The sequence below is a fragment of the Moschus berezovskii genome, chromosome 8 (genome assembly GCF_049115385.1).
Source record: "Moschus berezovskii isolate FMDL1 chromosome 8, NW_MosBer_1.0, whole genome shotgun sequence".
In the NCBI taxonomy this organism is placed as follows: Eukaryota; Metazoa; Chordata; class Mammalia; order Artiodactyla; family Moschidae; genus Moschus; species Moschus berezovskii.
In genome coordinates this window covers 50,260,833-50,288,004 of record NC_142467.1, presented here as the reverse complement: position 1 = coordinate 50,288,004, position 27,172 = coordinate 50,260,833, and the positions used below count along the sequence as shown (strand labels likewise).

At 44.0% G+C, this 27,172-nt stretch overlaps 2 protein-coding genes across 4 annotated transcripts in view; one reads left to right on the top strand and one right to left on the bottom strand.

The window, feature by feature from the left end:
• Window positions 1–8,473, bottom strand: part of PDE6A (phosphodiesterase 6A) — an 81,031-nt gene extending 72,558 nt beyond the window's left edge. The window contains exon 1 of the mRNA XM_055431497.2: window positions 7,522–8,473. Within this exon, the coding sequence (XP_055287472.1) occupies window positions 7,522–7,995 (474 nt within the window). The 5' untranslated portion in view covers window positions 7,996–8,473. The remainder of the gene's footprint in view (window positions 1–7,521) is intronic.
• The window catches only part of SLC26A2 (solute carrier family 26 member 2), a 75,239-nt gene that overhangs the window by 36,030 nt on the left and 12,037 nt on the right, over window positions 1–27,172 (top strand). Inside the window, exon 1 of one of the 3 annotated variants that reach the window (XM_055431500.2) lies at window positions 21,425–21,668. The exons of 1 other annotated variant lie outside the window; for it this stretch is intronic. In XM_055431500.2, coding sequence (XP_055287475.2) covers window positions 21,523–21,668 — 146 coding nt within the window. In that variant the 5' untranslated portion in view covers window positions 21,425–21,522. Of the gene's footprint in view, window positions 1–21,424; window positions 21,669–27,172 lie in introns of those variants that run through there. One more of the 3 variants, XM_055431502.2, reaches the window with a different exon arrangement.

The following is a 27,172-nucleotide window of genomic DNA, read 5'->3' as shown; positions in this document are numbered from 1 at the left end:
TTAAATAAGCAGGCCCTGTTGCTGATGAAGCTGTCTCAAACCAGGTGAAGGGTAAAGGAATTAAGAGAAGCCTGTAGTGCTCAACTTGAATTAGTGTTGGGAGGATTAAGCAAAATCTCTAAACAGGTATTAACCTCAAGGGTTTTCCACCTCACTCTCTAAGGACAACTGATGAATCCCTAAATACAAGCCTGAGTGGGACATGCCCAAGTTCATTTCATCAAGTGAGTTCAGTGTTTCAGTATTCACTTCTGTCAAGGAAAGCAGTGCTTGGGCCTTACCTGAATCTGAGGCAAATGTTACTAAAGCCACCACTACCTTCTCTCCCACTGAGTTCTCAGCCCTAGAACTTTCTCACAAATAGCACAGCTGCCAATTGACTGGTGTCTGTATAATCATTGGCATCCTTATATTTTCAGCATATACAATGTTCTCAACTGTGTAATAGAACCTCAACTTATCAGTGGCGGAGGGATCTTAAAGGCCACCATGCTAAAACTATTTTGTTTATTTTTTATTTGGCTGTGCCTGGTCTCAGTTGCTGCAGGAGGGATCTTTTTCTTTAGTTTTGGCATTCAAACTCTTAGTCGCAGCATGTTGGATCTAGTTCCCTGATCAAGGATTGAACCTGGGCCCCCTGTGTTGGGAACACAATCTTAACCGTTAGACCACCAGGGAAGTCACTAGCCTATCTGTTTTAAAGCCTAGGAATCAGAAGTCAAGTGGAAGCAAGCCCAAGTCATTCATTTATTCAGTTGGCATTAACAGAGAGCCTTTAATGTATGCTAGGCAGTTTAGGCAGTGAACAAGACAGGTGAGTATCTTTCCCTAGTAAAGCTTCCACTCAAATGGGGTGGACAGACAGAAAGCAAGTAAACAGCTGCTTTGAAGAAGAGAAACTGGATGATGCTATAGAAAGCGATGGAAGCGGGGGTAGGTTGAAGCTGCTCTGGTCAGTCCTGGCGGGTAGGGAGGCTTCTCTAAGAGGTAATGCAGAGAGTGAAGGCTCAGAAGAGCCAGCCAGCCAGAAGTGAATTCCAAGCAGAGGGCACAGAGGATGCCAAGGAGCAGGGGGAAATGAACTGACTGATCTGAAAAACAGGAAGAAGACCTGCTTAGTGAGGGAGATTGGAGGGCAAGGAAGTAAGAGAGGTGGCATGCGTGCCTATGTGCACGCTAAGCTGCTTCAGTCGTGTCTGACTCTTTGTGACTCTATGGGCTGTACCCAGCCAGGCTCCTTTGTCCAAGGGATTCTCCAGGCAAGAATACTGGAGTGGGTAACCATTTCCTTCTCCAGGGGATCTTCCCAACTCAGGGGTCGAACTCAGGTCTCCCACATTGAAAGCAGATTCGTTACCATCTGAGCCACCAGGGAAGCCCCTCAGAAAGATGGGCAGAGGCCTTATGTGACAGGGCCTTGGAGGCCACTGGAAGAGCTTAGATTTTATTCCAATGTAATTCAAGACTGCTTCTCATTCCTGGAAACCCAGTTTCTCTTTTCAAACATCCTCTGTGCCAAGCTTCAGTGTGTCCCATGATGAGATCTATTTATTGAATGACTTTCACTTTCAATGATGTACTAGGCCCAAAGCCAGACAATTCATTAACTCTCACATCTTCCCTGTCACACAGAACTCTCTCCTTCCCTGTTTTATAGACAATTCTCCTGCTCATAAATGGCACAGCCACTGCATTCATTCACTGATACACTGATCGGCTCATTGATGGACTGATTCATTCATCCATTTATATTTACTGAGCACTGGCTCTGTGAGAGTCACTGGATCTGCCAAGACCAGTAAGAAAGATGAGGTTGTCCTCAATGGGTTATCACTGTACAGTGGGGACATCATGTAAAGTATGAATTCACAATTCAAGCCATAATGCGAAGAAAGCCCCCAGAGGATTGATGGTATCCTGGGGCCCCAGGAGGTGATGACTTGTTCTCTGAGCGGCTTCATGAGCCTGTCAGTAGTTGAAACCTCTCCAAGCCTCAGTTTCCTCTTCGGTAAAATCACAGTGTCAGACCAGGTCCTCTCTGAGGTTTCTTTCTGGCCTGGCATGCTGGGTTCCAGGTGTCATAGGGCGGGAAGGAGAGCAGGGCAACCAATGTAAGAGCCTCTGGAAATGACAGTGCTTTCAGGTTCAGTCTTCAGAAATGGGATTGTCACTGTCTAGAAGAAACTCACTGTTTTCCTTTACTCTCTTATAACTATCATATTCACAACACTTTGCAAAACAGATATGTAGATTTTTTTTCCCCCACACTGACCAGTTCTCTGACACTAGCTGGGTATCCAACAATTCAGTTCAGTTCTGACCTGGAGAGCAGGAATGTACAGCTGAAGGGTTCAGTCCCTCAAGACTGCTCCTGCTTCAGATGCCAATGTCAACTCATAGGTTGCCATCTGTACTTCTGCCTGACTGACTGTAAATCGAGGTTCCAGGGTCTCACTCCTTGGGTTTGATTATTTGCCAGAAAAGCTCATAGAACTCAGGGAAGTATTTACATTTACAGTCTTAGAATAGAATAAGGGTACCGATGAACTGTCAGATAAAGAGATATATAAGGTGAGATCCAGAAAGGTCCTGTGTGCCAAAGATTCTGTCCCCTGGAGTTGGGGTGTACACTACCCTCCCAGCACATGCATGTGTTCACCAGCCCAGAAGCTCTCTGAACCCTGTACTTTTGAGGTTTTTTATGACCGTTTAATCACAAGTGAGTGAGTGAGTGAGTCTCTCAGTTGTGTCCGACGCTTTGTGACCCTGTGGACTGTAGCCCACCAGGCTTCTCTGTCCATGGGCTTCTCCAGGCAAGAATACTGGAGTGGGTTGCCATTTCCTTCTCCAGGGGATCTTCCCAACCCAGGGATCGAACCTAGGTCTCCCACATTGCATGCAGATGCTTTAATCTCTGGGCCACCAGGGAAGTGACAAAGGCATAAGCAATTATTAACCCCATTTCCAGCCCCTCTCCCCTCTTATGAGAATGTTGTTGTTTAGTTGCTAAGTCGTGTCCGACTCTTTGCAACCCCCTGGACCGCAGCCCGCCAGGCTGTCAAGCAGGGTTGCCAGATTTAGCAAATAAACACAGGGTTAATTAAATTTGAATTTCAGGTAAACCACTTTTTTAGTATGTCATATATTGCACAGGGTATACCATAGTGTAAGCTAGACACTCTTGGGAATTGTTTGTTTTCACTTTTGTGACATAAGTGTATGACTTAGGATTTGATTGCTGACATCCCTCTCAAAGAAGGCTATCTGGCTATCTCAAATAGACACATTGTCAGCCACACACTAGATAAAGAGCCATGCCACCTCCTCACACTGAGGGTCCTTTGTTTTAAAGATCTTGGTTGATTTCGATAACTGATCATTTGGAGCCACTTTTTGCTTTCTATTTTCTTTTACCGAGATTTCAATTTCTGCTCTTATGTTTCAAATTTGCTAGTAAAGGGTGAGCCTATGAAACCCTCGACTCTCATGAAAGTCCTAGTCCAGAGCCCACTCTCTCCCTCTCTAACCTGAGACCTCCTTGTGCGGCCCCAGGTATGCAATGGAATTTCCAGGTCTTATAAGTAATAAGCCTTTGTTTTTTTAAAGTTTCCTGATCACTAGTGCTAAAGGGTATCTTGCATTCATCATAAGAATCACAAGGACTTGTCCAGTCACAGCATTCATTATTGACAGTTTAACAGTTATTGGCACAAAACACATATTAAGATAGTTCTCTAGGGCTTCCCTGGTGGTCCAGTGGTTAATACTCACACTTCCATCACAGGAGGCATGGATTCAATCCCTGCTTGGGGAACTAAGATCCCACATGTTGTGCAGGTCAGCCGAAAATAAAAAAAGTACTCTTTGTTTATCTAAGATTTAAGTTCACATTATATCTGGCAGCCCTAATGACAAGTTGCCCCCGAGAAGGTCCCAAGGATAAGTAAGAATGTGTCAGAGCATGGGAGCCACGTTACAACCATGGGAAACCCCATTCACGGTTTCACATTTTTCAATGCAGTAATTACAACCACTTTCAGGTTCTGGTGGGGGCTGATGGGAAGTGTGCTAAAGAGTATCACTTATTAGTGGTTCAGGGACCATGCACCCTCCAGTCTACACCATATCCCTGCTTCTTCTCCATCCAGCTCCCAGTGCTGTCCACAGACCCCAATAAAGTATGATATCTCAAGGAGGAAGATATGTACAACTGAAGGACACAGGCTTGCTGACCTGAACTGACATCACTCCAGGCCAGAGGCACACACCAAGTGGGCTGCCTGGCCCGAAAGCTTCCCGGAAACATAGCCATCCCATCCAGGGTGAACTTTGGGGCTGACATAGAAACAGCAGGCTGTCCTTTAGTGCAGGGGCTCAGCAAACACTTAGGGGTATTTTAGGATCAGATAGGCTACTTAAATCCTCAGGCCCTCAACACCAGGGTCCACAGAAGCTTTCAGCACCTCTGTTCTCTGTTTTTCCCACAAACAGAATCTAAACTGAAAGCTCCAGAAAGGCAAGACTGGATTCCTCTCCAAGCCCCACACAGACCTGGTCCAGCATCTGTTCCATAGAATAAATTCCTTAACAGCAACAACAAAGTAGTAGCAATATTAACAAGGAGGAGAAGCTGTCAATAAGAGCCTGAACTATGCGCTGAGAACTTTGCTAGAGGAGAAAGAATCATCTCATTTTATCTTACAACAACACTTAGAGAAGCTAGGTTTTCTCCCTCTATTTTACAAATTAGGAAGTGAGCCCAAACAAGCTAAACAGTTTGCTAAAGCCATGTTATTAGAAAGGGAGTCTTGATTCACATCCAGATCTGACCTTAAAGCTTAACATCTCAATTTTCTGCCACGTAATTTGAAACAACTTTTGGTACACTGCACTTAGTTTAATGCACTCGTTTTATAGGCCAGGAGGAAGTAGAGGACAGCAGAGCAGTGAAGGGTACGGCACCAGTCAGAGCGCCTCAATTCAAATCCCTGCTCTGCTGCTTTCTGTGTGACTGAGAAAAGATTTCAATTTCATCATCTGTAAAGCAGGGATAATCACTTATAAGACTGTGACAACCCATGTTGGCTACAGTTGAAGTCTAGAGAGAGTTAAAGGGAGAAGAGACTCCAATCCAGTTGAATGAGTCCTCAGGAAAGTTCCCTGGGTGCAGAATTACCCTTACCCTAGGAGGGCCAAGGAAAGAGGAACCCCACAGGGGATCTAGCCCAGCATGCTTAAAAGAAAACCAGGTTCCACAAAGGCCCAAGTCTGTGCCTTTCATCTTGCCAAGTAACTCAAGGGACTTTCTAGTGGTCCAGTAGCTAAGACTCTGCCCTCCCAGTGCAGGGGGCCAGGGTTCGATCCCTGGTCAGGAAACTAAATTCCATGTGCTTCAGCTAAGAGTTTGCCAGCCCCAACTAAAGATTTTCCCATGCCATAACTAAAGGATCCTTCGTACCATCACTAAGACCTGTTGCAGCCCAATAATGAATTAATTAATTTTTTTCAAAAAAGGAACCCAAGTCAAAAAGATGATCCATTGAAATTCTTACATCTGGGCATGTGAAGTCCAGGAAGCTCTGCTCTGATGCCTTGGTGACTTTGGGCAAGCCCCTTCTCAAGATCTTCTGACTCCAGACTTTTCATCCATTAAACAAGTCAGCTGGATGAGATGATCTCTGAAGCCCCATACCTCCCCAACTTTTAATTTTAAGACCTTTAATCTGAAATTAGGTCAGAGGTAAGGGGAACACAAAGTCACAAAAAGTCCAGGCTGGATCTTGGGAATGACAACACAGGCTCCTGGTTAGGCCAGTGCAGCAATAAATGAGACCCACATTGGCCTTGCCAGCATAGGGCAAATATTGGGGTGAGACAGGTGTTAAAGGGATTATTGCAAAATTACCTGACTGTGCTCACATCTTCTTTGGGCCAAACCTTTGCTATAAAGTGGACAATTGGTATAAAGTGGACAAACGTTTAGTATAAAGTGGACAAACATTTAGTATAAAGTGGACAATAAGGCAGGCATGGTCTCTGGCCTCCAGGGCTTATTGTGGTCAATGGTTTTAGGGAGGAAACTTACAGAAGGATCTGAGAGGGTCTCCCCGAGGAAGTGAACTTTAAGCTAAGATCTGAAGGATGAGTAGGAGTGGACCCTGGCAGATGGTTATGGGGAGAACTGCATTAAATGATTTGCTGTAGGTGATCAAAGAAGTCTTTGTCAGAGCTGCCAGGAGGATCCCACAGAACCCTAAACTCTTAGAAGACAGAGCCAAGTGCTTAACCAAGTGGTCAATTTAGCATTTCCGTAGTGACTGCCAGCCTATGTCTCCTGACGCAAGGCACAAAGTAAAAATATCACCTCTGTGATAGTCCTGCCAGAAATGCGTAGCCTGAATCTAAATGTGAAGACACATCAGACAACCCCAAATGGAGGGACATTTCTGCAAAACAAGTTGGCCTGTATCCTTCAAAAACGTCAGCGTCATGGAAAACAGAGATAGATTGAGAAACCGTTTCAGATTGGAGACTAAAGAGACAGTGCCAAATGGGCATCATTGAGACACTTCACAAATAACTGAATATGGACTGTTCATTAGATAATAGTATTGTAACCACTGTCACATTTCTTGAGTTTGATCATTGTACTTTGGCTATGTAAGAAATGTCCTTGTTCTGAAAATACACAGAAAAATTCCTGGGGTTAAAAGGACACGTTGTCTGTGTTTGTCTCCCAAATGGCTCAGAAAAAATGGAGACATAAAGCAAATGTGGTAAGGTGTAAGTGAAAGTGAAATTTGCTCGGTCATGTCCAACTCTTTGAGACCCCATGGACAATACAGTCCATGGAATTCTCCAGGCCAGAATACTGGAGTGGGTAGTCATTCCCTTCTCCAGGGGATCTTCCCAACCCAGGGATTGAACCCAGGTCTCCTGCATTGCAGGTGGATTGTTTCCCAGCTGAGCCACCAGGGAAGCCGGGTAAGGTGTAAACAGTTGATAAATTGGGATTAACAATATACAGTTTTTGGTACTGTATTTTAAACTCTTCTGATTTTTTTTTAAATAAAATGTTATCAATAAACAAATAGAGAGACTTCCCTGGTGATCTAGTGGTTAAGAATCTGCCTGGCAATGCAGGGGACACAGGTTCGATCCCTTGTCCAAGAGGATCCCACATGCCACAGGGCAACCCTAACTAAGCCTGTGGCGCCACAACTGCTGATCCCGAGGACCTACAGCCCAAGCTCCGCCAGCAAGAGAAGCCACCACACGCCGCAAGGAAGAGTAGCCCTTCACTCACAGCAACTAGAGAAAGCCCTCACAGAGCAACGAAGACCCAGAGCAGCGAAAAATAAATTAATTAAAAAAAAATAGACAAGTAAAAAAGAAAGAAAAGTGCCAAGTGGTCACCAGACCAGTCCTGGTGGCTGACAGCTCCCCGTCCTATATACCCTCCTCTCCAAACCCCATGGAATAATGCCTCCCTGCCCCCCACTCCCATGGGGAAGAGGATACCTCCTCTGTGTTGGGGACGTTGACGATCTTTTTAGAAAGCGCGACGTGGCCCACCACTCCCATGTCCAGGGGGAACACGATCTCCGAGTCAGGCGCCACCAGACACTCCTCGAGCACAGCATCCTTGTGGACATTGAAGAGCCGGGTGGCCAGCTCCGCGATGCCATTCCGGGCCCTGTACATGAATAGGCTCATGCGGTCGGCCTGCAGCAGGAAGCACAGCTTCTTCATGACGTTGAAGACGCACTTCTCGGCCTGCAGGTTGTCCTGAAAGTCCCTCAGGAGGTCGAAGATAATTTCACTCTCTTCCACGCTGCTCAGTGGGTGGTAGTTGCTGAAGTCCACGGCTGCCTCCCTGGGTCCCAGCAGGTCTGAGATGACCTTGGCCCGGTAGCGCAAGTTGTAGTACTTTTTGGCAAATCTGACATTCTTGTCCAGAAACTTCTCTACTTCTTCTGCCGTCAACTCGCCCATGGCTGGGAATTGCACTATTTCTGTGGATGGGGGTGAGGCTGGCCTAATCTTCTCTGAGTCTTGTCTGTGAACCTCGCTAGTGTGGCTGCAGAGCAGAATGAGTGAGCTTGGGAGATTAAATCATTAATATTTCCCCAGAACAAGGATTATGAGGATCAGGGTGTTCCGGATGCTCCTGGGCCCCAGATGGGAGAGGTGAGAGTTCTCTTTTCACCTTGGTCTGCTAATAGGAGAAGAAAATTTGACACAGAGCTGGCATTGAGATCAAGTAAAAGGAAACACCAAAAACAGAGTCTGCAAACTGGTAACACAAGACATCATACTGTTATAAAGATGCTTTCTTTGCCCTGTATGGTATTTTTCTTTAACATTTGACACGGAAGCCCGTGTTTACTGTTTAAGAGGTTTGTTTAGCTTCTCTCAGAGAATCAGATCTAACAACTCCATATCCAGTTTCTCTGTGGCAGAAATGGCTAGAGCTGAGCAGAACTGCGCGTCCCTGGTCCCTCACCCCACTCTTTTTCACCCCCATCCCCAGGATCTCCCTAACACACGGCTTCCCTCTGCACGCTCACCACTGAACCTACTCCCCTTGCGTACATTATGGGCCAAATCTCCACATTACATCTCTAAATTTGAAGGACCTTTATAAAAACAGGGCTTCCCTGGTGGCTCAGCTGGGAAAGAATCCACTTGCAATGCGGGGGACCTGGATTCGATCCCTGGGTTGGGAAGATCCCCTGGAGAAGGGAAAGGCTACCCACTCCAGTATTCTGGCCTGGAGAATTCCATGGACTGTATAGTCCATGGGGTTGCAAAGAGTCGGACACGACTGAGTGACTTTCACTTTTCACTTTATAAAAACAACACCTTTCATAGTTTTTTTTTTCTATTACAATATACATGTTTACTGTAGGGAAAACACAAAGAAGTCCCTTAAAATCACCCATAATCCTGCCATTCAGAGGTAACCTTTAGTTAACATTTTTGTTTCTGTCCTTTCTGTAGAGGCTTGACTTTCTATTGTCGTTCAGTCCCTGATCTTTGTTTTGGCATTTTAGGGTGCTTTTGCTGGCTTCAGTCAGTATCTTCTTGGGTTGTCAGTCAGAAATGCACACAATAGTGTGGATTTTATCAGCTCCAGTGAGGCTCAAAATATCAGAATCCTCATTGCGTTGTCTCTCTGAACCCACTAGGGCAGGAAGAGAAGAGTGCGTTCTTTCTGGATGAAATACACTGTAGTGACTATGGATATATATATGTGAGAGCCTGGCATGCCTGTGTTGTAAACACTGTGGAATGTAGGATCATAGACCATGGTTGGCACTTTGAACTGTGTAAGTGAACTTTAATAGAAAGTATTAATAGATCACTTCCTTTATTGTAGAGTGTAATTAATTAATTCCCAGGATACTGTGCCTATTCAACACTGTGTATACAGATGAACCTTGGTGTGGTGGACTTCTCAACAACTTTTTCAAACACGTCCACCATAACTAATGTGAGCCCTCTGTCTGGAATGTGCATCCCTCGCTCGCCAGCTCCTCAGCCTCAAGGTCTCAGCTCATGCTAGTCACCCTTAATTGTCTTATCTCAAGGAGCCCCAATCACTCTCTCCCCAATTCCTGCCTGTCATAGCATCCATTTATTTCCTATATTACTATTAAAATGTGTTTTCTTGTTTTATGTTTGTCTACTCTGTGTCTTCTTCTCTATACCATGAGCTCCAGTGAGGGCAGGCGCCTGTCAGGACTGATTCCTGAGGCTTTGCAAGGCTGCCTAGCATAATCCTTGATGCTAGGTAATGCTGTTTTTAAATAATGTTTGTGGTGATTCATTTTATGTGTTAGTTGGGCTAAAGGATGCCCAGGTAGCTAGTAAAACATTACTTCTGGGTTTGTCATTAAGGGTGTTTCATAAGAGATTAGCATTTGAGTCAGAAGACATAGTAATGAATTTTACCCTCCCCAACACAGGTGAGCATCCCCCAATCCATCAGGAGATCCGAATAGAAAAAAAAAGGTGAGGGGAGGGTGAATTGGCCCTCTGCTTGAGCTGGGACAGATATCTTCTCCTGCCCTTAGATGTTGGCACTCCTGATTCTTGGACTCAGACCAGGACTTAAACCTTCGTCCCCTGGACTCAAACTGAATCACACTACTCTGACTAATACAGAGTCCTATATTTCTTTTCCTGGCTTCACTGGGTCTTCCCTGAGGTGTATGGGCTTCTCTAGTTGTGGCGTGTGGGCTTAGTTTTCCTGCAGCATCTGGAATCTTAGTTCCCCAACCAGGGATTGAACCCCCATCCCCTTCATTGAAAGGCAGATTCCTAACTACTGGACCACCAGGGAAGTCCCACAAAGTCCTATATATTCTTGATTAAAATTTAGGAAGTACAGGAAGTCACAAAGGAAAAAATTGAAATAAAACATAATCCCAGATATTATCATCACCAATATTCTTTGTATATTTTTAAATGTTTCCATATCTATCTATATCTATATATATATTCTCAACCTTGGCATTTTGGGCTCAGTAATTCTTTGTTGTAGGAAGCTGTCCTATACGCTATAAAGATGTTTAGCAACATTCCTGGCCTCTACCCACTAGATGCCAGTAGCACTCCCTCCCCTTTAAGTTGTGGAAATAAAAAATATTTCCAGACATTTCCAAATGTCCCCTGAGATCAAATTATTCTATTCAGAACAACTGCTCCACTGCTCTGTTGTTCCTAATTTTCTAGTAGTATAAATCATGCTGTAATGAACACTTATATTTCTTAGTGCAAATATCTAGAAGTGAAATCCCTGGCCAAAAGAGCTTGCAGCTATCTAAGGGTTTGAATAAATAATGCAGATTTTGCTCTAAGAGCCTCTATCAGAGTGTGTGAAGCTGTTCTTACCTCTGCTGAGCCCCTCAAAAAATTGAGCAATCTTTCTTAATCCTGACATTAATAGCACTCTGAAATTTGGCCCCAATATTCCTTCTTATTTTATTTTGTACAGTTTCTCTACACATACTCTAAGCTCCACCTTAGTGTTTTTCATTCTCTCTGACTTTGCCTCTTCATTCTTGCTGAGCCCTTGGCCTGTCCCATACCACCCAGTCCAAATGCTATTCCCACCATGGATTCCCTATGCTCCAGTTAGACTTTTTCTACTTTGAACTACAAACTATTGGTTTGCTTCCATGTCAACAGGCGTTTCTACATTCTAGGCTGTGTTATTTCTATACATTTGTACCCTCATCAAACTCAGTCTTTGAGGATAGGACTAAAGCTTTACCCCTTTTAAAAACTAAAGCTTTACCCCTTTTAAAAAATCTCTAAAACAGCCCAACCCAGGTCCTTTCCTGTCATATGCCCACCGGGCTTAGTTCTGGCTGGGAATATAAGCAACTCTTTTGCAAGAAATCTATATTTACCTTATTTTTCAATATGCCAGAATGAGACAGTCAAATCTGATAACAAACTTCAGTGCTAATTGTTGGCTAGGTAGGGATAAGCTAGTATTTGCATCAGGTCACCTCCTATAAGCCTGTTCAATGGGCCTGATTTCAGATGTCAGTGAAGGAAATTTGAAGCTTCTTTCATTGGAAACAGGGCTACCAGTATGCGTAGGAGAGAATGCTTTCTGTCGTCCAGTCTAAACACAAACATGTTCTACTTGAAGGAGAAATCAGGATTGTAGGCCCAACAATGCCACCGACTCATTCTATGATCTTGAAAAGGTTCTGTCTTCTCTCAAGGTTCTGTTGATTTTCCTAAGAACAAAACAAAAGAGCTGAATAACATTATCTCTAGCACTCCTGGTTCCATGACTCCAAATGGGCTGGAATGAGGGAAGACTGACCAGGAATGGTTGACCTTTCTGTTTCTGACCACAAGCCTTGCCAAAGGATCCTCCCAGAAGAAAAGCTGGAACTATTTATTTAACATAATCTCTACCCCAAGATCTATATTTCACTGAAAAGAAAACTGAAAAGCTTTGAAAATTTAGGTGACTCAAATCATAGGTGATTTTTAAAATATGTGTTATTGAGATAAAATTCACATTACATAAAAACACCTTTTTAAAGGATATAATTCTGTGGTTTTTAGTGTATTTTTTATGTTGTGCCCCCACTAATCTATTTTCTCATCCTCTGGTAACTACTAATCTACTTTCTCTATGGATTTATCTTTCTGGACATTTTGTATAAATAGAATTATACGATATGTGTGTGGCCTTTGTGTCTGACCATTCTCATTTAGGTTCATCCATACTACAGCATGTAACAGAGCCTCGTTCTTTTTTATGACTGAATAATGTTCCATTATGATGGATATAGATACCGCCTTTCATTTACCCGTTTATTAGTTGGTGGACATGTAGGTTGCTCTCACTTCTTAGCTGTGCAAGTCTTTGCGTGGACATGTGTTTTCAGTTCTCTTAGGCATATACCCAGGAGTGGAGCTGCTGGGTCCACAGGTGGTTTTAAGACACTGAGTTTGGAGGTAAAGAGGGGGGAATAAAGGAAAGAAATAGGGCACAGCAAGGAATCAACTGGGTGAAGGAGAGGTATGTGCGGAAAGGTATTTTGTGAGGCACCTTTTGGAAAGAAGAGGAGCCTGAAATTCAGGACCTGCTAGAATGGGAATGGATTGTGTTGTATGTCAATGGCCACCACACATCCTCGTGTTGGTAGAGTGGTGTCCACTGGCCCCCACTGTTCACCACTTGTGTTAACAGCAATGATGAGGGAACTGAGGATGTTCAACTAGGAAGAGGCTCTGAAAGATCATTGGGAGTGGGGTGTGCCAGCTTATTCAGTGAGGAACCAGAGAGCCAGACAAGCTAGTGGGTCGGAGACAAAAGTTCTTATAATAAGGCAACACCAAGGAATTCCCTGGTGGTCCAGTGGTTAGGACTTAGCACTCTCACTGCCAGAGCCCTAGGTTCGATCTCTGGTTGTTGAACCAAGATAGCCCAAGCCTTGCAGTGAGGAAAAAAAAAAAAGCAATACCCATAGTGCTTAAGAGGTAGTGTGTAAATTATTTAATATTATTTATTATTTATAATAATTATTTAATATTACTGGACTTTTACATGGTAAGGTAAAATTAGGTTAGCTGTAAAATTAGAATTCTTTTACATGGTGGTTGTGGAGATGAAATAATATATTATGTAATGTGCAGCTATGTACCCAGTGCATGTTAAGTTGAACCATATAAAATTGCTCCTCTTTGACTATTTTTGTCCTCCAGGGACAGCAGTTTCAGACTGTTCAATTTAATAGTAGTCATCCAATCATTATTAGTTATCACAACTATCAAAGATTAACTGGATTACCTTAAAGATAGTCAAGTCCTTGTCATTGAAGGTAGATAAGCCCAGGACAAGGCAGAGGATTCGAATATCAGCATTTAAATAGGAAGATGATTCCTGTTAATCAGTAAGAAAGTGGTTGCAAATATTTTTAAAATAATTTTTATTGGAGTATAGTTGACTTGCAATTTTCCCAGAGGAATGAGGAACTGGCCTAGAATAAGGATTGAGAGCCTGGAGGGAAGGAAGTGGGTACAGAAGCAAGAAAAAGGTGTGGAAGACTCATTGATTGACTGGGAGACAGGGCCTGAGAAACAGTGCTGCCAGCCTGGGTAATTTACGTCACTGGGCGTTGAGTGTCCCCCTTCAGGACCTTTCGCTGGCATTATATGTTGATTTAGCCTCCATTTCCTGATTGGAGGACTTTCACCTCTGGCTTGCCAAACCGCCCAACCTCTGTGAAACCACAGAGGGGAAGAGTTTTCCTGGCCCCACCTTGGAACTGCTGGAATGGCCTCCAGCCTCATTTTGTGGGGCTCCACCTTCATTTTATGACTTCCCAGGTGTCACACTAGGAAAGAATCCACTTGCCAATGCAGGAGACACACAAGACTTGGGTTCTATTCCTGGTTCAGGAAGATCCCCTGGAGTTGGAAATGGCAACTTGCTCCAGTATTCTTGCCTGGAAAATTCCACGGACAGAGGAGCCTGGTGGGCTACTGTCCATGGGGCCACAAAGAGTCAGACACGACTGAGCGACTGAACACACACACAAGCACACCCTCATTTTATACTTAATCTCGGCTGTCTGCCACATTTCGTTTGTTATCCTTGACCTAGAGTTGATGTCAGTTCCTCACTGCCCTGCCTCCTGACGTTGACTTAACGCCTTTATTCAGCTACTCGGGTTTCCTGTTGAGTCTGCCTCCAGAGCGTGGCTAGTCTGTGACGTTCTCTTTGTCTTACTTTGAGGATCTAACCTGGGTGATGGATGAGCCAAGCAAAATTTTCTCCTTAGGTGCATTTTAACCTTTACGTCATTTTTATTTTCTCTTCTTTTTTTTTAATATTCATTTTTATTTATTTGTCTGTGCTGAGATCTTCAGTTGCTGCATGTGAGCTCTTAGCTGAGCCCTGTGGGATCTAGTTCCCTGAACAGGGATCAATTTCCTAAACTGGTCTCAATTTTCTCATTTGCAAATTGTGGATAATAATACTTATTTTACAGAAATGTGGTGAGGCTTAGTGACAGTGTATGCATAGAACTTTCTTTGTAGCTAGTTCTCAATAAAAAGTGTATGGTAGTCATTCAGTCATGTTTGACTCTTTGTGACCCCATGGACTGTAGCCCATCAGGCTCTGCTGCCCATGGGATTCTCCAGGCAAGGATACTGGGCTGCCATTCCCTTCTGCAGGGGATCTTCCTGACCCAGGGATCAAACCCAGATCTCCTGCATTGCTGGCAGATTCTTTACCATCTGAGCCACCAGGGAAGCCCAAAAAAGTAGTTAAATACTTTTTGGGCTGCACCACAGAGCATGTGGGCTTTTAGTTCCCCGACTAGGGATCAAACCCCTGCTCCTTATATTGGAGGTATGGAGTCTTAACCACTGGACCACCAGGGAGAAGTCCCTAGATATTTTCTTTAACATGTATGTAAACATCTTTCTGTGCCATTAAATATTCCATTACCACATGACTTTTAATGGCCTCACAGAGTTCCACTGGGTGACTGTACCATAATTTAACATATTTCTAACTATTGGTTATTTAGGCTGATTTTTTTCCTTCTTCTTTTTTTCTTTGGTATTCTTAAAGAACAATTGCTAAATCTTTGTGCACTTGCTTATTGTCTTATCTTTTAATAAAAATGTGAACAAAAAGAACAATTTCAACTACTAATCTTTTAAGATGTCCTGGTTATCCAAAAATAAAAGCATTTAAGTAAAGAAATGTTGAGAAAGTCAATATTTTAGTGCAGAGATCATGTTCCATCTTGAATGACCATTTCCCACAGCACCTAGCTCAGAATCCTGAAAGAACGAATCTGGAATGCTGGGCCTTGTTATCACTATGAAACACCAAATAACAGATCACTTTCTCTACCTAAATATTACAGCAAGGGTGACTTGTACTGCTTCACCCCCAGTGTAAGAGTCACATTTCTTTTCTTCCTCCAAATCAAATTGTATGTGTTCCAAGCCCCCATCCCACAGTGCTCACAGGATATCCAATCTCAATAATTACTGTGACCATTGTTCCACCCCAGGGTCATGTGAAGACCTGTTGGTCTAACTCAGTTCAGCTGGAGAAAACCCCTATAACCTTTATTTGGTCCATTCTGCATCCACACATGTGCCCCTTGTCCAAACTGATAATGCCCCTGAAACAGTGCTGTTCTTGGCCAGGGTTCTGGGGTTCTTGCTATGGCTTCAGGCTCCCAGAGCTACCAAAAGTCACCCAGGTGGCAAACCTTCCCACCTCCCCAGGGCAGGACAAGGCCCAGGTCCTTGCCACTCAAAGATCCTGCCAAGCCTAGCCCTCTTGGCAGAAGCTTTCAAAAATCTTCTTTCCTCCTCCATTCTTTCCCTCTCTGGGATGATTCAGTCTAATTTCCCTCAAAGGCCAAAAAGAAGAGAGGATCTCTCCTTGAGTCTGAGAGTAGTTACTTCCTATCCTGCCACACAGCATCCTTGAGAGGCAAGTGATCAAGAAGGGCCAAGCCCCCTCTAGGAATTGGGGGAGAGGGAGCCGAGGAAAAATGGAGAGGACTTCCCTGGTGGTCTGTGGCTAAGACTCCTTGTTACCAGTGAAGGGGGCCCGGGTTCAATCCCTGGTCGGGAACTAGATCCTACAACTAAGAGCCCGGATGCCAGAACTAAGACTCAGCATGGTCAAGTTAATTAGTTAAAAAAAATGGAAACAATATAAATGTCCATCAATGCTTACATGAATGATGGTCCCCCTAAAGAGTGGGATACCATGCAGCTGCTATGGCCAAAGATAGTCACAGCAATATTCCTTCCCCACCCCACATGTCATTCTCACAATGTGACTTTGACATGTCTCTTATTGAGACTTGCAAGTGTGTGACTTTTGAGGCTAGATCCTAAAAGGCTATTCAGCATTCTCCTATTACTGGAACCTTTGAAGTCTTCAGTTCAGTTCAGTTCAGTCGCTCAGTCGTGTCCGACTCTCTGCGACCCCATGAATCACAGCACGCCAGGCCTCCCTGTCCATCACCAACTCCTGGAGTTCACTCAAACTCATGTCCATCGAGTCAGTGATGCCATCCAGCCATCTCATTCTCTGTTGTCCCCTTCTCCTCCCACCCCCAACCTTTCCCAGCATCAGAGTCTTTTCCAGTGAGTCAACTCGTCGCATGAGGTGGCCAAAGTATTGCAGTTTCAGCTTCAGCATCAGTCCTTCCAATGAACACCCAGGATTGATCTCCTTTAGAATGGACTGGTTGGATCTCCTTGCAGTACAAGGGACTCTCAAGAGTCTTCTCCAACACCACAGTTCAGAAGCATCAATTCTTCGGCGGTCATTTAAGCACACACTGTCCTGAAACTGCCATGATGTGAGGAAGCCTAAACTAGCCCATACAGAGAGACACAGGGTGAGGCCCTGAGTCTGCACGAAGAGAGATGTTCAGCCTTCAGCTTCTTCATTCCCTGTCTCCACTCTAGCCACTATCTGACTATATAGCTCTATGAGAGATCCAAGCCAGAACCACCCATGGAAACTCTTACCAAACCTCTGACCCATAGAAACCATGAGAAATAACAAAATGACTATTGGTATTTTAAGCCACTAAGTTTTGGAGTGATTTGTTACTTAGCAATAGATAGTCATAAAGGAGCTCTTTATGCACTGAGATGGAAGAATCTTCAAAGTTTAGTATTATTAATTTCTAAGAGTATAGAATAATAATATATGCCCATTTCTTTTTTTTAAAAGTATTTATTTATTTATTTGGCTGTGTCAGGTCTTAGTGGCAGCATGCAGGATCTTCATTGTCACGCGGGATCTTTCACTGCAGTGCATGGACTCTCTAGCTGTGGCACACAAGCTCCAGAGCGTGCAGGCTCAGAGTTGCAGCAGGCGGGTTTAGTTGCTCCGAGGCATATGGGATCTTAGTTCCCTGACCAGAGATCGAACCCATGTCTGTCCCCTTCATTGCAAGATGGATTCTTAACCACTGGACCACCAGGGAAGTCCCTGCCCATTTTTTTCTTTTTTAAGTATATATGAGAGTGACTAATTGGTTGATTGGGGGAGTCTTGTACATGCATAGATCACTGGCTTATCAACCCTAGGTGTACATTAGAATCTTCTGGTGGGCTTTTAAAAAGCATCAATGCCTGAGCCCACTCTTTCCCAACTCAATCATAATATCTGAAGATGAGACCAAAGTATTTTTATTTTCTCAAAGTTTCCCCAGAGATTCTGATGTGTAGCCAAAGTAGAGAACCGCTGGTATAGACTAACTTGGAAGGCAACACAGGAAGCTGGTGCTGTGTTTGCCTTCTGAAAGGGATGCTGGGGTAAGAATGGACAGTGTAGGAGAGAGATCTACTTTTCATTCTAAACTCTTTGATATTTTGAACTTGTTTACTTGTACATGTTACCTATTTCTAAGAATAATCAGTGTTAGTTGCTCAGTTGTGTGCAACTCTTTGCGACCCCGTGGACTGTAGCCCACTAGGCTCCTCTGTCCATGGGATTCTCCAGGGAAGAATACTGGAGTGGGTAGCCTATCCCTTCTCCAGGGGATCTTCCTGACCCAAGAATCGAACTGGAGCCTCCTGCATTGCATGCAGATTCTTTACCAGTTGAGCTACCAGTGAGTTCTGCCTAAGAACAATCAAGTTAAATTAAAAAGAAAAAATAAAATGAAAAAAGCAAAACAGCTATATCAGCAGAAATGAATCCCAAATAGCACATCAGGAACAGTCCACTCAACAGTGGGGTCTCAGAGGAAGTGACCTGTCCTTCCTGGAAAAGTGGGTAGTCAGGAAGGGCTGAGGAATTGAATCCTGAAGTAATCCCTAACCTGAGATGACTTCTTTGCTGGCCCATAACATCCCCAGTTAACACAGTTATTCTTTGAAAAATAGTCTGGGACAGAGTAGTGGCTACAATGTGTAACCCTCTGGCTTTCAGTCACCTCTGTGCATCCTGAGACCAATAGGATGGAAAATGCTCAGGCTTGGTTGGGAGGGGTGAAGAGATCTGGGTTCTGGCTGGCTGGGCTGCTGACATGCTGTTATTGAGGAAAAGCTGATTATTACTTAGCCAGCTCTCCTTTAGCAGGGATTTGGTTATCTATTTCACACCTTAAGATTCCTGCTGCAGAGAACTGGAACATAATGAAGGTACGATAGGAATGGTGGACCAAAGTCTAGCTGTATGAGGCCCCTGGGGATTTGTATGTGGGTAGGTGAGGGGACCACAACATTAAATAGCAGCCTGGATGCTGAATTAGGGGGGTGAGAGGCACCAATGAGAGGCTTGGGAGAGAGACAGCTATAACAAAGAAAACCCCTCCCTGTCCCACTTCAGAATCCACTACTTGTCAGTTGAGTGGCTCTGTTAAGTAACAATATACCAAGCTGCAATTTCTTCATCTGCAAAGTAGATGAGGGGCTTCCATGGTGTCTCAGTGATAAAGAATCTGCCTGCCAATGCAGGAGACACAGGTTCTATCCCTGGGTAGGGAAGATGCCCTGGAGAAGGAAATGGCAACCTGCTCCAATATTCTTTCCTGAGAAATCCCATGGACAGAGGAGCCTGGTGGGCTATATAGTGCATGGGACACGACTTAGCAACTCAAAAACAACAAAAGTTGATGAGAACATATGGAATAAGAGAGAAAATGATAGCCATTATTATATTAAACCGGTCTTTAGTGGTATCTATTACACCAAGGATGGGGATAGTCTTACATTTGACTAACACAGTGAGTGTAGTGGTTAAGAGTGGGCTTTGCAGGCAGCTATATTTAGGTTGTGGAGAAGGCAATGGCAAGCCACTCCAGTACTCTTGCCTGGAAAATCCCATGGATGGAGGAGCCTGGTAGGCTACAGTCCGTGGAGTCGCTAAGGGTAGGACACAACTCAGCGACTTCACTTTCACTTTTCACTTTCACATATTGGAGAAGGAAATGGCAACACACTCCAGTGTTCTTGCCTGGAGAATCCCGGGGATGGGGGAGCCTGGTGGGCTTCCGTCTATGGGGTCACACATAGTTGGACACACCTGAAGTGACTTAGCAGCAGCAGCATAATTAGGTTGAAATCATGCTGTTGTCATTTATTAATAACTGTGGGACTGTGGACAAGTCACCTAACATCTCTGAGTCTCATTTCTTCACCGATAAAGGGAGAATCATAACATAACACCCCCTCAAAAGCTTCTGCTGCTGCTGCTAAGTCGCTTCAGTCGTGTCCGACTCTGTGTACCCCATAGACAGCCCACCAGGCTCCTCTGTCCACAGGATTCTCTAGGCAAGAATACTGGAGTGGGTTGCAATTTCCTTCTCCACAAAATCTTCTATGAGGCCTAATAAATAAGATAATAAATGTGAAGTTTTGTGCACCCAGAAATAAATAACCAGAAATTGTTAACTGTTGTCTTCTGTTTGGTTTGCAACTTATAAGGGTGTTAAATACATTAACACCCATTGTCTTACTTGACCCTTTCCAGGACTCTTGAGTGTGGGGCCATTAATTACCCTTGGAAAGGTGAGATTATGCAGTTTGTCCTCATTGCTAAGGGATTGCACCAGGAGCAGAACCCAGGTGTTCTGATCCTGATATGGTTTGTGACTCTGGAAGTTCTGAATCTGGTGGGTGAGAGAAACCTGAGGCTCATCTCAGGATAAGAAAGGGACTTCCTTGAATGTGTTCTTGAAAGGGAAGAAAAGGAAGTTAACCATTTTGTTTCCTTCACTGGTTTTCTTTCACTCCCATCTATCCTATCATTCTATGTAATCATCATCTGTGAACCCCCCTACAGGCAATACAAGATGGAAAATGAACAAATGAACATATACTCTATATTGGATAGTGCCTAGTTTGTGGCACATAATTAAATGAAGACTACATGCTAGAAAGTGACTAGCAGGACAGACGCCAAGGAAAGGGCGAGGCAGGTCTTTAGGTTGACACTGGAGAAATAAGTGAAACCAGGTACTGGAACCAGTCAGTGTCTAGGTCGAGAAAGAGAACAAGCTCGTCAAAGGAGCCTAGGATGAGTGGAGAGGGCTGAAGGAAGGAGAGTTGGGACGATAGAAGGAAGGGGCCAGGGCCCAGAACATTCAGGATTTTGGGGGGAGAGGGAGAAATTTGACATTATCGATGAATGTCAAGGAAAGCCACGGAGGATTTTAAATGAGGACTGAAATTACATTTCATATTTATTTTTATATACTTATTTACGTCTTTAAAAGAATCTTTGGGTATTGGTACCTTCGGTGGAGAGTAAGTTAAACTGTGGCAAGAGGCCCTCTTACTTTGTAGCAGACCTTTTCCCATTTAGGGTCTCCATTTCTCTATCAATGGGCTTCCCTGGTGGCTCAGACGGTAAAGAATCTTTCCGCAATGTGAGAGGCCTGGGTTCAATCCCTGAATCGGGAAGCTCCCCTGAAGAAGGAAATGGCAACCCACTCCATTATTCTTGCCTGGGAAATCCCAGGACAGAAGGGCCTGGAGGGCTATATTGTCCATGGGGTCGCAGAGTCGGAGACGACACTGAGCGACTAGCACTTTTTTTCCTCTATCAATAAAAGGGGGGGGGTGCCAAAAAATCGAAGATGAAAACGATACCCCTCATAAAGGAAGAACAGTTTAAGCTCTCCTTAGGGCATTTCTATGTCTCGCCCAATAAGGAGTCCTCGCATTATCCCCAAAGTTAAAACAGGCGACCCGTGACCTACTCACTTGCAACAGACGAAATCTCCTTTACAATCAGGAACGCGTAGTTTCTTCTGTACAGGACAGCCAATCGCGAGGAGGAAAGCGGTTTGGGGGCGGTACTCTTGCCGGTTCTGACCGCGTCATTGGCTGATAGCCGCATCGCTCGCTCGCAGTCCACGTGACTGCGCATGCTGAATGTTCGCTCTATAGTCGCCTTCCGCACCTCCTGGCGGGTGCCGGCTCACCGCTTGCCTCTGTCCTGCCCGGCCGGGCCACACCTCCTCCTGGGGCCGGGCGATGGGCGGGCAAGCGGACTGGCAGATTAAAGGGAGGCCGGCCCGGGAGTGGGCTACCTCCGCTCGCGCCTCGCTACCGCCTCAGTCCCGCCACGGCGGAGGACGCGCCTTGGAGCCGGGTCGCACCGTACGGCCGAGACTCGAGAGGTGAGGCGAGGGGAGGGACTCGAGCCCGGGGAGAGTGAGCAGCTCTGGCTTCCGCGCGGTCAGCGGGCTCCTCTTGGAATCGTCTTCGCCGGTGTCCCACGTGTGGTGGGAGGAAGCCCTCGCCAACGGTCGCTGCGGGCAGTCGTGGCTGGGCCGTGAGCGGTGGACGTGCCTCGGGGTTATTTCCTCTGTCGGCAGGGGCGGAGGCAGGGCCAGCGTCGAAGCCCCACATCCCCACCCAGTGAACCCGACCCAGCTCCTGCGCTTGAGGTCTGTTCGTCCTTCAGCCCATCTAAGGCGCCGGGTGGTCCTCGGCTTGTAGGTAAAGGTGTGGCTCTACGCCGGAGTCCTCGTTGTGCCATCCGGAACCCAGATATCTGGGAGCAGGACCAAGAAGATGAGGGCCACCTTCACCACTTTAGATGGGTAAACTGAGCTTTGGGCAGGAGAGAGGACTTGATTATCTTGGTTTTAAAAACTACACACCGGGTTCAGTACAGATCAGACCTCTACTTCTTTGAGACTCATAGACTGAAGTTGAAATCCTGTCGCTGGTGAGATGGAGACACGGAAAGGACACCGAAAGGGACAGAGCCTTGCTGAAAATCACACAGCAAGTCATTTGCAGAGCTAGGACTTGTACCCAGCTCTTCCAGACTCCTAGGCTATTAGACTGGGCCCCTTCTTTGCGCAGATTGTTGGGCCACGGTGATTTAGAAGCTCCTTTCTGGCACTCATTCTAGAACCTTTTTTCCTCATTCCTAGGGCTGTATGTGAAATCATTGGGTTAAGCAGAAGTTCTTGTCTTCAAAAGTTGAGTGAATGAGAAATGGAGAGCCAAAGCTGTTGGCAGAAATAAGTCCTTTTTTTTTTTTTTCTCTTCAGTAATCTCAAAGGATGAAGACTAGTCATTTTTTAAGCAAATGCTATGTGCTCGGCACTGTGCTAGGTACTTTACTTGGCTTCCTTTTAAAACAACGCTGCAAGTTAGGTAATATTATCTCCATTTTACAGGTGAGAAATTAATGCTGAGTAAAATGAAGTTTTTCACTTGGTGCCATACAGATGTTGAACAGTGTGTCTGGGATCTGATTAGTTATTTCTGACTTCAGAACTTACCTAGTGATTCTTGAGATATGGCCAACAGTCTACTTACTGGCTCAGAATCACCCAAGGGGCTGTCTTGAATCTCATCCCTGGGTTTGTCTGAGACTCTGCCATCTTAACAGATCTCCATGTTGGGTGTCATTGTAACATAATTTGCTGCCTCCTGGAGGAAGATCTATAGATGATGTATTGGGATTTGACAAGATCTAAATTAGATTCTGTGGACATGAGTTTGAGTGTACTCCGGGAGTTGGTGATGGACAGGGAGGCCTGGCGTGCTGTGATTCATGGGGTCGCGGAGAGTCGGACACGACTGAGCGACTGAACTGAACTGAACTGAAATTAGATTCACTAAGGGTCCTTTTGGGGCTTCCCTGGTGGCTCAGAGGTTAAAGCATCTGCCTCCAATGCGGGAGACCCGGGTTCGATCCCTGGGTCGGGAAGATCCCCTGGAGAAGGAAATGGTAACCCACTCCAGTATTCTTGCCTGGAGAATCCCGTGGACGGAGAAGCCTGGTAGGCTACAGTCCATGGGGTCGCAAAGAGTCGGACACGACTGAGCGACTGAACGGAACGGAACGGAAGGGTCCTTTTGAGAACTGTCAGATAGATGCTTGCTAAACTAATTTCTTGACACAAACTTGGTTATGGTGTATGAGGGTGGAGGGGGAGGAGTAATTCCCTTTTCTTCACCAACATAGCTCTTAAACTGTTATTCATCCATTTGCTTAACAAATACGTGTTAAGCTCTTATTAGGTGCTGTACATGTTTCAAGGTACAGGGGATACAGCTGCAAACTGCAGTAATTATTAAAATTAATAATAGACTCAGAAATGAGTTGAGTACTTGGCCACAAAATTACTGCTTTGAACTAGCTCCTAAGACCTCTTAGCAAGGAAACAAATTTGGGGGCCATGTGGTATTTTAGAAGAGAGCTAAACTTGGAAATTGGAAAATGAGGATTGAGAATCTGGTTGTACCAGTTGAACAAGTGACTAAACTTTGATTTTTCTCATACTGGAGAATAGGAATTCGTACTCTATTTTCAGATTTACTGAGGAGGCAAGTGTTATTGAAATCTTACTAAATTTTTATTAAAATTTTTTTTCTTATTTAGGTGAAAATTTTTTGAAAGCAGTGTAGTGCTGTGCAAGGAACTGTTTAATTATTTTACCATGGTTTTACAGTAAGTTATTTTTCTCTTGGGTATTTTATTATTTTGTCTTATACTGGGCTTTATAAGAGAAACAATATATCATAGTGCTTATACTACTGATGTAAGCCTTGTGATGGTGGTTCTTTTTGCATCACAGACATTAATGGACATTGTTAATCATTTGTGATAACTGAAAAGTAGGGAATTTTAAAAAATTATTTATTTATTCAAGTTTGGCTGTTCTGGGTCTTCACTGCTGCTCGGGCTTTTCTCTAGTTGTGGCGAGCAGGGGCTTTTCTTTAGTTGTGGTGCTTGGGCTTCTCATTGCAGTGATTTCTCTTATTAAGGAGCACAGACTCTAAAGCACAGGCTTAATACTTGGGGCGCACAGGCTTAGTTTCCTGGAGGCATGTGGGATCTTCATGGATCAGGGATCAAGCCCACATCAAGCCCAGACAAAAATCTTTACCACTGAGCCAGCCACCAGGGAAGCCCTAGGAGGGTTTTTTTTTAAGTTATTTATTTTTTTTAATTTTTGGCTGCTTTGGATCTTGGTTGCTTTGCACTGGCTTTCTTTAGTTGCGGTAAGCAGAGGCTGCTCATTGCAGTGGCTTCTCTTCTTGCGGAGCACAGGCTCTAGGCACATGGGCTTACTTTTCCCTCTGTATGTGGAATCTTCCCAGACCAGGGATCAAACCCATCTTCCTTGCATTAGCAGGCAAATTCTTATCCACTGTGCCACCAGGGAAGTCCAGGAATTTTTTTTTTTTGTCTTCACTATATTTACTTGGAATTTCACCTGTTTCTTCATTTCAATAAACATAAATCTATAGTCATACATAGCAAGTTGGAGGCATTGCATTAGATTCTGGGTATGTAGACACTAGGATGACTTGGTGTCTGTCCTGAAATGGTACTCGTGTTTGAGAGACATACAAACTTGAGCGACTTGAGTGCTAAATGTCATGCCATTTGTTGGAGAAACATAGCCTGTGAAATTTCAGCCCCCTTCTTCTATGGCATTTGAGGTGGGACTTAAAAGATTAGAAAAAGGACCAAGACAGATGTAGACAGAAGGGAAAGGCATCCCAGACTAAGGAATGACATGAGCAAGGGCCCCAAAGGACAAAGGCTACTTAGTATTTTCATGGACTGGTGATTGGAACACTGGTGCATGAAAAGAAGCAAGAGAAAGGCAGCTGCAGGCTTATTCACAGAGAGATGACTAAAGTTATTTGACTATATTCAAGGAGGTAGAGAGTTATTGCAGGTTTTTGAAGAGTGTATCCAAATTATTTGATGTCATGTTGTTAATGAATGCTCCTTTTGAAGAAGAGGCAGCATGGGATGGTGGTTAAAAACATTGGTTCTATTCAGTGTTTAAGGCTGAAGTGTGTCTGCAACTTTCAGATAGTTGAGAGAAAAATCACCAAACTAACTGGTATGTATAAAGAATGCAAAAGTAGTACAGATGTAGCAAAACATTAACACCTGGTGAATTGTTAAATGGGTGAGTTATGAATAACCAGTGTTCCATGTATCATTCTTTCAACTTTTCTGAATATATGAAAGGTTTCAAAATAAGCTGTTCAGAGACAGAGAGTAGGCTTGAATCAGACCGGTCTTGATTCTCATCGTGATTTTACTGCTTGAAAGCTGTGTGACTACTGGAAAATTATTTCCAAACAACACAGTCCACACCTATTCCAGCCCAGTTTAACTGAGAATTTTCCACTTAGGAAAAGAGACTTTTTGTTCACATTAATATTAGGACTTCTCAAGTTTTCCACAGACTTTAGATCGAGGTTATTTTATATAGTAACTGTTTATATCCCCTTCTCTGTCATTTTTTTTTTTTTTTTTGCCTGTGACGACAGTGGCATGTGGGATATTAATTCCCTGACCAGGGATTAAACCCACATCCCTTGAATTGGATGCATGGAGTCTTAACTGCTGGACCACCAGAGAAGTCCACCCTTCTCTGTCTTCTTTTGGATTATTTAGTATTTTCTGTGATTCCATTTTATTTCCATTGTTTATTATCCATAACATTTTGTTATTAATGGGGTTGCTTTAGAGTTTATAGCATCTGTAACTATCAAAGTTTGCCTTCAAGTGATATTATATCATTTCATGTATAGTGTAAGATGCAATTCTATGCTCGCTCCTGGTTTTGTGTTTATTAAAATATATATAGCATAACACTGGCCATATTAACCATTTTAAATGTTCAGTAGCATCAAGTATATAAGTGGAATTATATAATATTTGTCCTTTTGTGTCTGGCTTCTTTCACTCATCTGTGCTGTAGATGAAGAGTATCTGAACTTTATTTCTTTTAATAGGCTAAGTAATATTTCATTGTGTGGCCTAGACCATAGTTTTTTTTCCATTCATCTATTGACAGATACTTGGGTTATTTCTGCCTTTTGACTATTGTGACTAATACTGTTGTGAACATTTGTGTACAGGTGTTTGGTCCCTGTTTTTAGTTCTTTATGGGATATACCTAGGAGGGGAATTGTTGGGTTATATAGTAATTCTGTGTAACTGAGGAACTACCAAACTGTTTTCTGCAGTGTTTTTACCATTTTACATTCCCAATGCAATGCATCAATTACGTTTCAAAGAAACAATCAAGTTTTAAAAGTTAAAAATTATTTTTGAAAAAAATTTTTTTGTTAAAATAACTTTTAAAAATAAAAACCAATCTATCCATCAACAGAAAACTTAGTACATGCCTCTTGGGTGCCCAGTTCTATGCAAGGTATTGTGTTCACAAAAAGCATAAAGTAGCTCCTTGAATAATTTTTAATCTAGTTGAAAAGATAAAATGTATCTTCAGCAGACATTTATTGCACATCCAAACAATGAGATCCAACCAGTCCATTCTAAAGGAGATCAATCCTGGGTGTTCATTGGAAGGACTGATGCTAAAGCTGAAACTGCAATACTTTGGCCACCTCATGCGACGAGTTGACTCACTGGAAAAGGCTCTGATGCTGGGAAAGGTTGGGGGGCGGGAGGAGAAGGGGACGACAGAGAATGAGATGGCTGGATGGCATCACTGACTCTGTGGACATGAGTTTGAGTGAACTCCGGGAGTTGGTGATGGACAGGGAGGCCTGACGTGCTGTGATTCATGGGGTCGCGGAGAGTCCGACACGACTGAGCGACTGAACTGAACTGAACTGAAACAATGAGAATTCAGAGAGAAATGAGATTCTGTTTATGTGTTGA